This window comes from Malaclemys terrapin, chromosome 2, assembly GCF_027887155.1.
Source record: "Malaclemys terrapin pileata isolate rMalTer1 chromosome 2, rMalTer1.hap1, whole genome shotgun sequence".
Classification (NCBI taxonomy): domain Eukaryota; kingdom Metazoa; phylum Chordata; order Testudines; family Emydidae; genus Malaclemys; species Malaclemys terrapin.
This window is the reverse complement of record NC_071506.1, coordinates 139,691,148-139,704,007: the sequence shown is the minus strand read 5'-3', so window position 1 is coordinate 139,704,007 and position 12,860 is coordinate 139,691,148. Positions and strand designations below refer to the sequence as shown.

The following is a 12,860-nucleotide window of genomic DNA, read 5'->3' as shown; positions in this document are numbered from 1 at the left end:
TCATGAAAACCCGCCCCCTTTATTGACTGATTTTCTGTAAGGAACCCACCCTCCCCCTTCCCCCAGCTTTCTTTCAAACCAAATAAAGTCACTATCATTTAAAAATCATTTATTCTTTATTAATAGATTAGAAAAAGAGGGAGGGAACCCGGGTGGTATTTGGGAGGAGGATTGCTGGGAAGGAAAAAGCCACAAAGAAAAAGGTTAAAAAAATGACAGCCTTTTGCTTGGGCTGTCTACTGGGGTGGAATGGGAAGGTGTACGGAGCCTCCCCCCCCCGCGTTCTTACACGTCTGGGTGAGGAGGATACGGAACATGGGGAGGGTGGAACAGGGGCTGAAGCGGCAGTCTGTTTTCCAGCAGCCGTTCCTGAAGCTCCACCAGACGCCGGAGCATGTCTGTTTGCTCACGCAGCAGCCCCAGCGTTGCATCCTGCCTCCTCTGGTCTTCCTGCCACCACCTCTCATCTCGAGCGTCTCTCCTCTCCTCACGTTGGTCCCTCCTCTCCTCACGTTGGTCCCTCCTCTCCTCACGTTCACTGGCTTCTTTCCTATACTTGGAAACTGTTTCCTTCCACTCATTCAGATGAGCTCTGTCACTGCGGCTGGATTCCATAATTTCAGAAAACATCTCGTCTCGCGTTCTCTTCTTACGACGCCTTATCTGTGATCACCTTCGGGATGGAGGAGGGAGGCTTGAGGAATTTGCAGCTGCTGTAGGGAGGGGAAAAAAGAGAGAATTGTTTAAAAAGCTACATTTTGCAGAACAATGCTTATACTCTTTCACGGTGACCAACACTATTCACATTACATAGCACATGTGATTTCTGTGCAAGGTCGCATTTTGCCTCTTAATGCTGAGTGCCTGTGGCTTTGCTGCTAGAGATCACAGGTCTGGGCAACAGAATTCGGCTTGCATGCGGCCATGGTAAGCCATTGTCTTACAGCTTCTGCGCCCTCCTTTCCCACATACCAAGCATAGCCTGTAGAGTGCTGCGGTTTTTCTGTTAACATTCAGCAGCAGCAGAAAACAAACTAACCACCCCCCCCCTCGCCATGAATTCTCTGGGATGATCGCTGTACCCCTCCCCCCCACCGCGTGGCTGGTATCAGGGAAGATCCCTGCAGGCACCAAACTAACCACCCACCCCCCCCGCCGCCGCCCCCCTCCCGCCATGAATTCTCTGGGATGATCACGGTACCCCTCCCCCCACCGCGTGGCTGGTAACAGGGAAGATCTCTGCTAGCCAAACGCGAAAAGCTCAGGGCCAATTTCCCATCTGCGCTTGGCTAACTGCAGGGAAGGATTTATTTTCCGCCACAGGCAAACAGCCCAGTAGGAACGGCCACCTCTATCCCCTTAATTAAGTTCCCGTATTTCAACCAGGTTACCAGGAGTGATATCACTCTCCTGAGGATTACACAACAAGATAAAGAACGGATGTTGCTTGAATGCCAGCAAACACCGGGACCATACGCTGCCAGGCTTTGTCAGGCAATGATACCAGATTACTTGCTGCAAGCATGGCGTGGTCAAGTGTCCTACCATGGAGGAGGGAATAAGGATGCACTGCCCAGAAACCTTCTGGCAAGGCTTTCGGAGTACCTCCAGGAGAGCTTCATGGAGATGTCCCTGGAGGATTTCCGCTCCATCCCCAGACACGTTAACAGACTTTTCCAGTAGCTGAACTGACCGCGAATGCAAAGTCAGGCAAAGTAATCATTAAAAACCGTTTGCTTTTAAAACAAGTTTTATATTTTAAAAGGTAAACTCACCTGAGGTCCCTTCCATGGGGTCAGAGTCTTGGGTACTGGCTTGGGAGGCTTGGGAGGGTACTTCAGTCAGGGTGAGAAAAAGATCCTGGCTGTTGGGGAGAACGGAGTGCTGTGTGCTCTCTGCAAGCTCATCCTCATCCTCCTCCTCCTCCTCTCCCCCATCGGCAGAATCCTCAGGCGTTGCTGATGAGACTATCCCCGACCCAGAATCCACGATCACAGGTGGGGTAGTGGTGGCAGCCCCCCCTAGAATTGCATGCAGCTCGGCGTAGAAGCGGCATGTCCGCGGCTCTGACCCGGAGCGACCGTTTGCCTCCTTTGTTTTTTGATAGGCTTGTCTGAGCTCCTTGACTTTCACGCGGCACTGCTCAGAGTCCCTATTGTGGCCTCTCTCCATCATGCCCTTGGAGATTTTTTCAAAAGTTTTTGCATTTCGTCTTTTAGAACGAAGTTCTGCAAGCACTGAATCCTCTCCCCATACAGCGATCAGATCCAGTACCTCCCTCACGGTCCATGCTGGTGCTCTTTTTCGATTATCAGCCTGCATGGTTACCTGTGCTGATGAGCTATCTGTGGTCACCTGTGCTCTCCACGCTGGGCAAACAGGAAATGAAATTCAAATGTTCGCGGGGCTTTTCCTGTCTACCTGGCCAGTGCATCCGAGTTTAGATTGCTGTCCAGAGCGGTCACAATGATGCACTGTGGGATAGCTCCCGGAGGCCAATACCATCGAATTGCGGCCACACTATCCCTAATTCGAAATGTTAAAATTGATTTTGGCGCTACTCCGCTCGTTGGGGTGGAGTACAGAAATCGATTTAAAGGGCCCTTTACATCGAAATAACTAGCGTCGTTGTGTGGACGGTTGCAGGGTTAATTCGAATTAAAGCTGATAAATCCGAATTAAAGTCGTAGTGTAGACCAGGCCTCAGACAGGGGCTCATGCAAACCTTTCCTTTGGCTATGACTCACGTAGAATTGAACCTCCTGAGTACTGATTTGTGTTTAGGGTTTGAGGTCACTGAGGAGATAATACACTCTTTAAAATCCCCCTCCCCCCCCAGCTATTATAGTGCTAAAGGATCCATGAAATCATTTATACAAACAGAACAGATTTTTATAAAGCCCCTAAGTATGCATTTTAGAAATGGTTCAGCCACAGGGTATTGTGTGAGCCAGCAGAGATTATGGTTCTGTATTTAAGGCATTTAACTGATTGTTTTGTCAAGTTAATACTGGAAGTAGCAGAGTTTCTTCAGCTTAATTGAGAGAGTGGCAGAAAAGAACACCTATTGTAAGCATTTTTAATCTGTCCATTACAGTGATGTACAGGCATCATATGCAAAAGTTTCAAGCATCATTTAACATAATTGAGGCAAAAAGCTCAGCAAGTTCCAAAGAGGATTTATTGGGGGGTGGGGGGGAGGGAGTGGGGGGAAATCAATCCTTTGCTGGAAAGACTGCAAAAGCGCTTAACTGATGCACAGGGCTTTGAGTGGGGCCTTGTACATAGGGGTGAATTTCACCCTCCAGTATATAACTAAACTAGGGTAAAAGTGACAAGGACCATGAATCCTAATGCTTCAGGGCAAACCTTGATTCTTAACTAAGATCAGGAAGATATCTCTTCCCCATTAAAACACAGAGTTGCATATTTCCCTAGAACAATGAGGAGTCTGGTGGCACCTTAAAGACTAACAGATTTATTAGAGCATAAACTTTTGTGGGTTAAAAAAAACAAAAACAAAAAAACCCACACTTCTTCTGATGCTTATGCCCAAATAAATCTGTTAGTCTTTAAGGTGCCACCGGACTCCTCGTTGTTTTTGTGGATACAGACTAACATGGCTACCCCTCTGATATTTAACTAGGTGCAGCATATGAGTTTCACAGATCCACTGCAACACTTGGTATTGACCACTGGGTGAGAGGAGACACTGGATTTGATGCAGCAATTGTCTGCCCCTGTCTCAATTCTTCTGGCCCTATCAAATCAGTCAGTAAAGAAAAATTTATCAATGGCCTTTATTTTCTTTGACATTGCAAAAAAGGAACTCAGGAGTGAATTTAACTAAAGCTTGGAGAAGATTCCCTATGACCTTCAGCAATTTCAAGCTCCTGAATCAACCCTTTTAAAAGCAGCTTCCTGGAGTGACATGCTCACTCAATATTCATGCCCACTTCCTGCTCTTGCTGGCCCCTTTATTGTTTTGACAGATATAACTAATTTTCCATACAAAACAGTGGCAAAAGTCGGAGAGCTCAGTGGTCGATGCAAGAGGAAGACGGGAAACTATGTTTTCCCAATGCTTATTTAATACTCCCGTTAAGCATGGGTAATTAGGATCTGATGTGAAATGTATTAACATACATCCCATTATTGAAACCAACAAGCTACAAAAGAAAACAGTACAGCCTCTAAAGCAACAAGTTAAAACATTTTTGCATATTTTACATTTCTAGGACCATTTCCCATCCCACAGTACTTCTCTGTCTATACTGTAGTAATAAAACAAAACCACCACTATAGCAGGACAGTACTGCAGAGTGTCGTGCATGAGCTGGCAAAGCAGTGCTGCACAAAACCCACTATCCTTATAGAAAGTTCCCTTCATTAAAGTTCAGGACATTGTTTCCCAAGGGAACAGATAGTCTGGAATACCAATTGGGATTTTCCAAAGGAACTGAAATGCATTAAGCACCTAACTCCCACTAACTTCTACTTTCAATTAATTTAATACCCTTAGACCAGTGGTTCCCAAACTTGTTCCGCTGCTTGTACAGGGAAAGCCCCTGGGGGCCGGGCCGGTATGTTTACCTGTCGCGTCCGCAAGTTCAGCCGATCGCGGCTCCCAGTGGCCGCGGTTCGCTGCTCCAGGCCAATGGCAGCTGCTGGAAGTGGTGGCCGTCCCGCGCCGCTTCCAGCAACTGCCATTGGCCTGGAGCAGCGAACCGCGGCCACTGGGAGCTGCCATCAGCCAAATCTGCGGACGCGGCAGGTAAACAAACCAGCCCGGCCCGCGAGGGGCTTTCCCTGCACAAGTGGCGGAACAAGTTTGGGAACCACTGCCTTAGACCCTTCACAGGCATTTGAAACTTGATGCAGTGTGATACTGGATAGCCAGTGGAAGGATCCCCTTTTAAATTTTTTCCCATGCAGAACTTTAATCCCCAAGTTTAGTCAGAGAATCTTGGTTGTATCTCTCATCCAAAAGACATAAAAGTCTTTCCCATCCTTTGCTTACAATAATTTACCCAACCCTTCTAACAATCTGGTCATATAACGGGAGAGGGACATTTCTTTAAAGGTATCAGTTGAAACCTGGTGTTCAGCTCTGGTGCCAACATCGAGTGGATCTCTAACCTAATTTGTGGGCAAGAGGAAAGTTAAAGAGCATTGTATCTTTATTAATAATTCTGACAATTTCTCCTAATTCAGAGTGTATGAGAGACTATATAACTGCAAAACTAATATACAATATAGGAATAAATGGTCAATGAGAAATATTTAGCTTTCAGCCATGCACAAAAGAAGAGGTGAGAGTCTCTTAAATAGCATAACACTGAAAACAGTGACTTGGGAGAAACCAAATCTGCCTTTGCTCATGTCAATGGTTAATTGAACAGGCAGTTCCGCATTCTTCTTCAGACAGGAGAAATGTGATTTGCACACTCCAAGAAAAGTTCAAAAAGCTCACCTTGTTTTCGAAGATTATTTCAATGAATATCAACAGCACCTCAGTGATGAAGATCACCAGAAGAACCCAGAAAAACTGCATAGAAAAGAGAAAGTAGGCCATTATTACCGTTCTAGCCAAAGATGTATTCACTCTGGCTCATTATAATTGTCATAAGACATAAACAAAAAGGTGTTATTACTTGCCTCAAATTCTTGTTTGAAGAAATATTAGGGGGTTATAACAGTAATATATATGCAGATATTTATCATGAAGGGCCATAAAGTGCATCACATACAAGGTATATATTAAGGATCGCCTCACACCACTGAAATGTGGGAGCTGCAAAGAGACTTTGGGCAAGGCTACACTACACAATTAAGCTGACTTAAGTTACGTTGATGTACAGCTACTGCAGTAATTGACTTGCTTTTGCATGTCCACACTATGCTTCTTGTGTCAGCAGTGCATGTCCTCACCAGGAACACTTGTGCCAATTTAACTGCCAGCATGGGGCATTGTGGGATAGTGTCTGAAAGGCAGTGTAGAGGGGCGGACTCACCCCTGCGGCACCTCCTGCTGGTCTCTTCTGGGAATTAGCTCTTCCAGCATCCTGGAGCGCTCTGGCCCCTGTGTCCCTCCCGGACCCGGGTGCCCTTGTTTCTGGGGTGCTGCCCTGTGGTAGTACACCCCTCAGTACTAGGGTCTCCCCTCCCTGGGGAACCCCCACCGAGTATCCCTACCTTGCCTCAGAATAAGGCCACTGCCAGTCACCAACTAGCCCCCGCTCCCTGGGGCAGACTGCAGTATAGGCCACTCATCACAGGCAAGGTTGGGTTTGGACCTGCTGTGTTGGCCAACCCATGGGCTGCCCTCTGCAACCCCCAGTACCCCTTGGCCTCCTACTAGGCTGCAGCCTGGGGCTAACCAGGCTGGAGCTCCCCAGCCTTTCCCCAGCCCTGCTCCACTCAGGTACCCTACCTCTAGATCCCTGCAGCCAGGACCTTCTCTCCCTCAAGGCAGAGAGAGACTGTGTCTTTGCTCCTGGCTCCCAGCCTTTATAGGGCCAGCTGGGCCTGATTAGGGTGTGGCCCAACTGCAACTACTTCCCCAGTCAGCCCAGTAGCTTTTCCTTTTGCCCCAGCGCTCTGCCAGGGCTGTTTTAAACCCCTCAGGGCAGGAGCGGGTGTCCACCCCGCTATAGGCAGCAACAGTTGACGTAAGCAATGCAGCATCTACCCTGACGCTGCGTCACCCTTACTACATCAACTTAAGCACCACGTGGAGATGGAGTTATTAAGGTGAGTCACACTGGTGGGAGCTACATTTTAACATAGATGGTAACAGAGTTAGGTTGATGTAAGCTGCCTTAAGTTGACCTAACTCTGTTAGGCCTCATTTACACTGGGGGAAGGGGGGAAAATCGATCTAAGTTACGCGACTTCAGCTATGTGAATAACGTAGCTGAAGTCAACGTACTTAGATTGACTTACCGCAGTGTCTTCACTGAGGTAAGTCGACGGCTGACACTCTCCTGTCGACTCCGCCTGCATCTCTCGCCCTGGTGGGGTACCGGAGTTGACAGGAGAGCGCTTGTGTAGGACTGATAAATGAAATTGTTTTTAATTGTTCACTTTATTAATGTAACTTCATAAGTAAAGTTTTATGAACGAAACAATATTCATTCATAAAACCGGTTATCCCAATAACTGGCTAATTAACAGTTAAGATGCTTGTTAAGAGCCATAGCTATTCAGTCAGCTGCCTTTGTAAGTTTCACTATCAATCCAATTCCTGCTTAAATCACTGAGGCCTGGTCTACACTAACCCCCAATTCGAACTAAGGTATGCAACTTCAGCTACGTGAATAACGTAGCTGAAGTTCGAAGTACCTTAGTTCGAACTTACCTCGGTCCAGACGCGGCAGGCAGGCTCCCCCGTCGACTTCCCGGTACTCCTCTCGCCGAGCTGGAGCACCGCAGTCGACGGCGAGCACTTCCGGGTTCGACTTATCTCGTCCAGACAAGACGCGATAAGTCGAACCCAGAAGTTCGATTTGCTTGCCGCCCACCTACCAGGTAGTGTAGACCTACCCTGAGACTTGCACTGTTTCAGTATTGTAATTTCTGTTCACCATTTATTACACTTGCCTACAGTGTAACTTCTGTTCACTGTTTGCCATCCATTATACTTGTCTATATTGTAACTTCTGTTCACTGTTTGCCATATTGTAATTCAAACCCCATTTTAAAACGCTTACTCCATTTTGTAAGGGCTTGCTGTAACCTTCATTTTTGCAAACCCTGCTGTAATCTTATTAGTTTAGTTTAGATGTGTGAATGAGGTATGTATGAATGATGGAGTCAACCTCCAGCCCCAGCCTGTCCTGATTAAATACAGTTCAAAACACCAACGACAGAAGATGCAGACAAGAGCCCTAACAAAGTAAGAAGAATCCACCCTAAAAAGAAAAGGTACAATAGAAGTAAGATCAAAGCCCGGTCCAAGGCTGAAAGTCATGTCTGCAATTGACGGGGGATCAATCACCAAACCCAGAGGCAGCGTGACACAGCAAGACCTATAGACTCTGGATTCAAACTAAAGCCTACAAAAAGGATGGGTGAGATGAAAAACTTTGGAGGAGGGTAACATTCTGCTGCCAACATGGAAGGGCATCGGTGCATGGCCAACAGAGACCCAGTTCGTTCTTGTGCCCGGTTTTCCTGGCCAGTTAGCCGCCACAAACTATGAACCCAAGCTGCAAACTCAAGCCACAGACTCAAGCAGGACTGGTAACTATGCAGCAGCTGCAGAACATCTGATGAATGTGTGTGTGTGTGTGTGTGTGTGTGTGTGTGTGTGTGTGTGTAAATGTGTGTGTGTGTATGTATGTATAGGTATTAGGTACAATGTGTGTGTATAAGGATTAAGATATTAGTTATTGGTCATAAATCAAATTATTATAATAAATGTGGCATCTTTATCTTGTCCCCTTTAATAAGATCCTGCTAGTTTTTATTGGTCGATTTATCGTGTCTAGACTAGATGCAATAAATCAACTCCTGCTGGATTGACCGCTGCCCGTTGATCCAGCGGGTAATGTAGATAAGCCCTTAGGGTAGACCAGGCTCTTGTAATAGTTGGAAAGGAAAGATCTCCAGTCCAACTGGGAGTACAGGAATGGTTTTAGGGAAGCAAAATATAAGGACTCAGTTGGATTCTAGCTGGGGCTCTAGCATTAACACTCCTACTTTTACAAAATCTGCCATGAGGAGACAAACAGCCACTAGACATCAGTTAGTTTTTACCGAGCAATTCTCCCAAAGTGCTAATCAGCGTAGCATCTAGGTGCTGTATAGATCAGCATAGAAACACACAGGTAAGAAGCCAGAAGACCGAGGAGATGAGAATTGGTCGGAGGATTGGTCACAATTTTTATACCCACGTATTCATGACATTTTATTAACCATAACTCCACGGCGTCAGCAGTGCTTATCATTCATCTGTTTATAATATCCTCATTATGCCTCTGCTTTTACTGCTTATCTTTCACATATGTCTGAGTCAATATTATTGCTCCTCATCATAATAGATTTAATGTAATGAAACACTCACGAGAGTGATTTACTCCTGGCTTCTCCTCACAGTATACCAGCAATTTAATCATCAATTTGCTTCATTGTCACTGCAGGTGATCAGGGCCTCCTAGGATGCGGTTTCTCATTGTGTGAGTCGGGATGTTTAAATACGTCATGCCTCAACATTCCATCCCCCACACAAATTCCTTTGGTATCCATCAGGAAGGCCCAATCCCACACTAGCTCAGTGGAAATGTTGCCACCGATTTCGATGCGAGTGGGAGCAGGCCCTAACTTCATTGCTGTCTGCATTGAACTATATAGTTTCCAATGACCCCAGATGTTGCAAGGATTTATGCTCATATGTCCTAATTCTGTGTTTCTCAACCTTTTCGGGTTGGCAACCATGTATTCAAAGTCAAAAATGTTCACGATTCCCCATTTATATTTACTGTAAGACTAAAACAATGCAACAATGATAAGTCTATGCAATGTCATGGTATGTGTTTTGAGAGGCTGACAGAATATCTGACTTTGAGGTGAGGGTGTTTGGGGAGTGGATGATTACAATCTAAAGCAAAGAAAATCTAAAATTGTAAAGACTTGCAACCCCACTGATTGCCTTTCATGACCCCACTGGGGGTCACAACCCAGTTGTTGAGAAACAATATTGCCATAATTGACAGCTGCTTTCTGAGAGAGAAAATGCTCGGTGCCACCTCAGAGCCCTGGCCCTCCCCATCCAGTGTCCCATCTCCAGCCATCTCTGATGCTTCAGAGGAAGGAGACCAAAAAAAACCCCTCAAGAACCACCGAGTCCTGCCCCCATACAATACCACTCATAAATTAGTCCAGCTCTCTCTCATGCTACTATGCACTCAGCTTTACTCAATGGTAGTAGGAATACCTGATGCTCCAAGTGCTTTTCATTCACAGATCTCAAAGCATTTTACTCCCAACTTTGTAGCTCAGGTCCATGCTTATCAAAAAAACCACCCACTGATCAACTCCGACTCCCTATAAGAATGGAAGGATGCCCTCTGCACATTTTACAGTGTAGAAACATATCCACATGCGCTCTCTCTCTCTCTTACTAGGCTCTGATATAATCCACTGGAAATGAAAGAGTTACCATAGTAACTAACTACCCCATCAGATGTTGTCTTTAAAATACAGCACAACTTTATAAAGGCAATTTACTTACCCAGTCATTAAATTTGTTCCTTGTGTCGTTAAAATGTGCATTTACAAAGCACCTTCCAAGGCAAGTATCCAAGGGAGTTGTACGGAAAGAAATCATTTACCAAACTCAATGAGTCCAGTCAAAAGGCTTAAGGAAGTGGTGACAACTTAATAGCATGGTTACAATGAAATAACATGCAGGTTCACAGTAACTCCACTGGAAACAGGAGTGATTATTTGTTAAACTGATAGCTATCAGGAGCAAAGCTTCGATTAACAATTAACTGTTAGGGTTTGTTTACATGGGGACATCCAGGAAAGATAATCCAAACTAATTAAAAGCGTGAATTTGAAGTGGGTTAGCTGCATTTAGCTCCCTCATTCAGAATTAACCTGATTTTGTCCATGTGGGAAGTGAATTAAGATAAACCAGACTAAAGTCACTTTAATTCTAAATGAGGGTGTTTACATAGGGGCTGAATTCAGTTTAACCAATACACTTCAAATTCATACCTTTAATTAATTTGGATTAACCTTCCTAGATGTCCCCGTGTCAACAAGCCCCCCTAGGCCATGTCTACATCACAATAAAACACCTGCAGCTGACCCATGTCAGTTGATCTGGGCTCACATGGCTTGGGTTGCGGGGCTATAAAATTATAGTATAGACATTTGGGCTTGGGCCAGAGCCGGTGATGGGAGAGGGTCCCAGATCCCAGGCTCCACCCCGAGCCCAGAAGTCTACACAGCAATTGTACAGCCCTGCAGCCTGAGCTAGCTGACAGAGGCCAGCTGTGGGTGTTTTATTGCAGTGCATACATACCCAGAGACAGCATTGTAGAAATATCACCACATGCATTACAATCTAGATCAGGATAGAGTGGGTTTAATGTAATCAGACAAGGAATTCCATAACAATTAACCAACGGTAACACCTGCTATATTAATTTGGGGATGGTGGATAGAACAGTAAACTGGGGCAAATATGTAAAAGAAGGAATGATATATAGAGAGGAGCCCAGCAAAGAAACCCAAGACAGATGGGCATACAGGTTATAATACTTGAGGAAAGAAAGATCTTCTCATGAGCAGGGCACCAGAATTGCAGTTCTGTTCTCACATCTGCCTAAGATTCACTGTGTGACCATGGGCAAGTGTCTGTCCCTCTATGCCTCAGTTTCCCCATCTGCAAAATGGAGATAATGCTCATCCACCTTTGCAAAGGGCTTTAAGATCTATAGAGGGAAAGGTCTATTATTATGGGGAAATAATTGCTTCATGAACATGTGTCACTGACTTTCAAATTATCAGAACAAAATATTTCTGCACTAGTTTGCAACTGAAGAAAAATAGTGAACATGTTTCATCGACAAAAATAAATATTTGAAACAGGGCTCTTAGAAATCCTTATTTAGCTCAACTCCATCTACAATGCAAGAAAACTGGATGCAACCTACCAGTGTCCAGAGGAAATGAATGCAGATTTTTATTGACCCTATCTTGGATTAAATTACTGGGTTTGGCATTCATTTCAAGTGAAAGTAATTTTAGGAGGGATAAAACTGTCATACCCATAGACTCCTTGTGATCACAGTCAAACATGATGAGCTCTTGAAAGAATTATAAAAAGGCCACCAGACCAACACTCATTTAGCCCTAAAATGAACTCTTTCCCTCTGCTAGGGGAAGCGCAGGAATTGTTGACAATGTGGTTATGTGGAAAACTGAAATGAGACCTCTTAAAAAGCAGTGAGTCTGCAAAGAAAGGCCACTTAACTCTGTAAATTGCAAAGCTTCAATTTGTCAAAGAGAAACCCCAAGTAGCTAATTAGATGTGTAATTTTTCTTTGCATTCCAACGAATTTGTCCTTCATAGAGCAAACATAGAATTCCTTATCAGTTCTTGGCTTTACTTTAATCCTCTCTATTCATTTCCGTTATTAATATACCTGTATCTCTGAGTTTCCACTGGATACTTTTTCTAAAATTATGATAATCATTATGTTTCTATTAGAGAATTCAGCCTCCTCTGTGTTAATTAAGAACACACTTGATCTGATAAAATACAGAAGGCCTTGTTGGTTTGTTAACATATTTGTATGCTATTGGCATAAATCCAGGGGTTGTGAGCAGTTCTTGTTTATTCTGTTACATTGTAGTGTGCCCTAATGTTTAGCTTCTAAATGCTTCCTTTGATCCAATGGGTCAAATTCACACCTACCTACTTCAACTGATTGCACAGACACACACGTAGCAGTCACTTTAACCACCATTAACTGTAGCCAAATGGAAGGTGAGAACCCAGGAACAGCCCACACAGCATGGCAGTTTAGCACAAGAAATGGAGACTGGAGGGATTTAGGAAAGCAGAATGGGTGGTTCATGTGGCTAGTCACTGTATTCTATTTGACCTTAAAGGGTGAAGTCGGCCTCCTTGCCAGTTAGCATAGCAATGCCAGAGTTAGTTCAAAGTGGTTGCTGACTGATAGAATGAGCCATGAACACTGTGCTTCCCTTTGTGGAGTCTTTATATTTGGCCTGTCTTTCTTACTTGTTTCCTTTGGTTTAGAATAAAAGCCATGCGCACCGAAACTATATATTTTTTTCCTTAGAGTATGTCTAGACTGTAGTCACTGGGCATAATTGCA

At 44.8% G+C, this 12,860-nt stretch overlaps 1 protein-coding gene across 3 annotated transcripts in view; it reads right to left on the bottom strand.

Moving 5' to 3' along the window:
- Positions 1 to 12,860, bottom strand: part of LOC128832223 (tetraspanin-15-like) — a 527,474-nt gene that overhangs the window by 118,355 nt on the left and 396,259 nt on the right. For all 3 annotated transcript variants that reach the window (XM_054019375.1, XM_054019374.1, XM_054019376.1), the window contains one exon: positions 5,474 to 5,548. In XM_054019375.1, the coding sequence (XP_053875350.1) occupies positions 5,474 to 5,548 (75 nt within the window). The remainder of the gene's footprint in view (positions 1 to 5,473; positions 5,549 to 12,860) is intronic.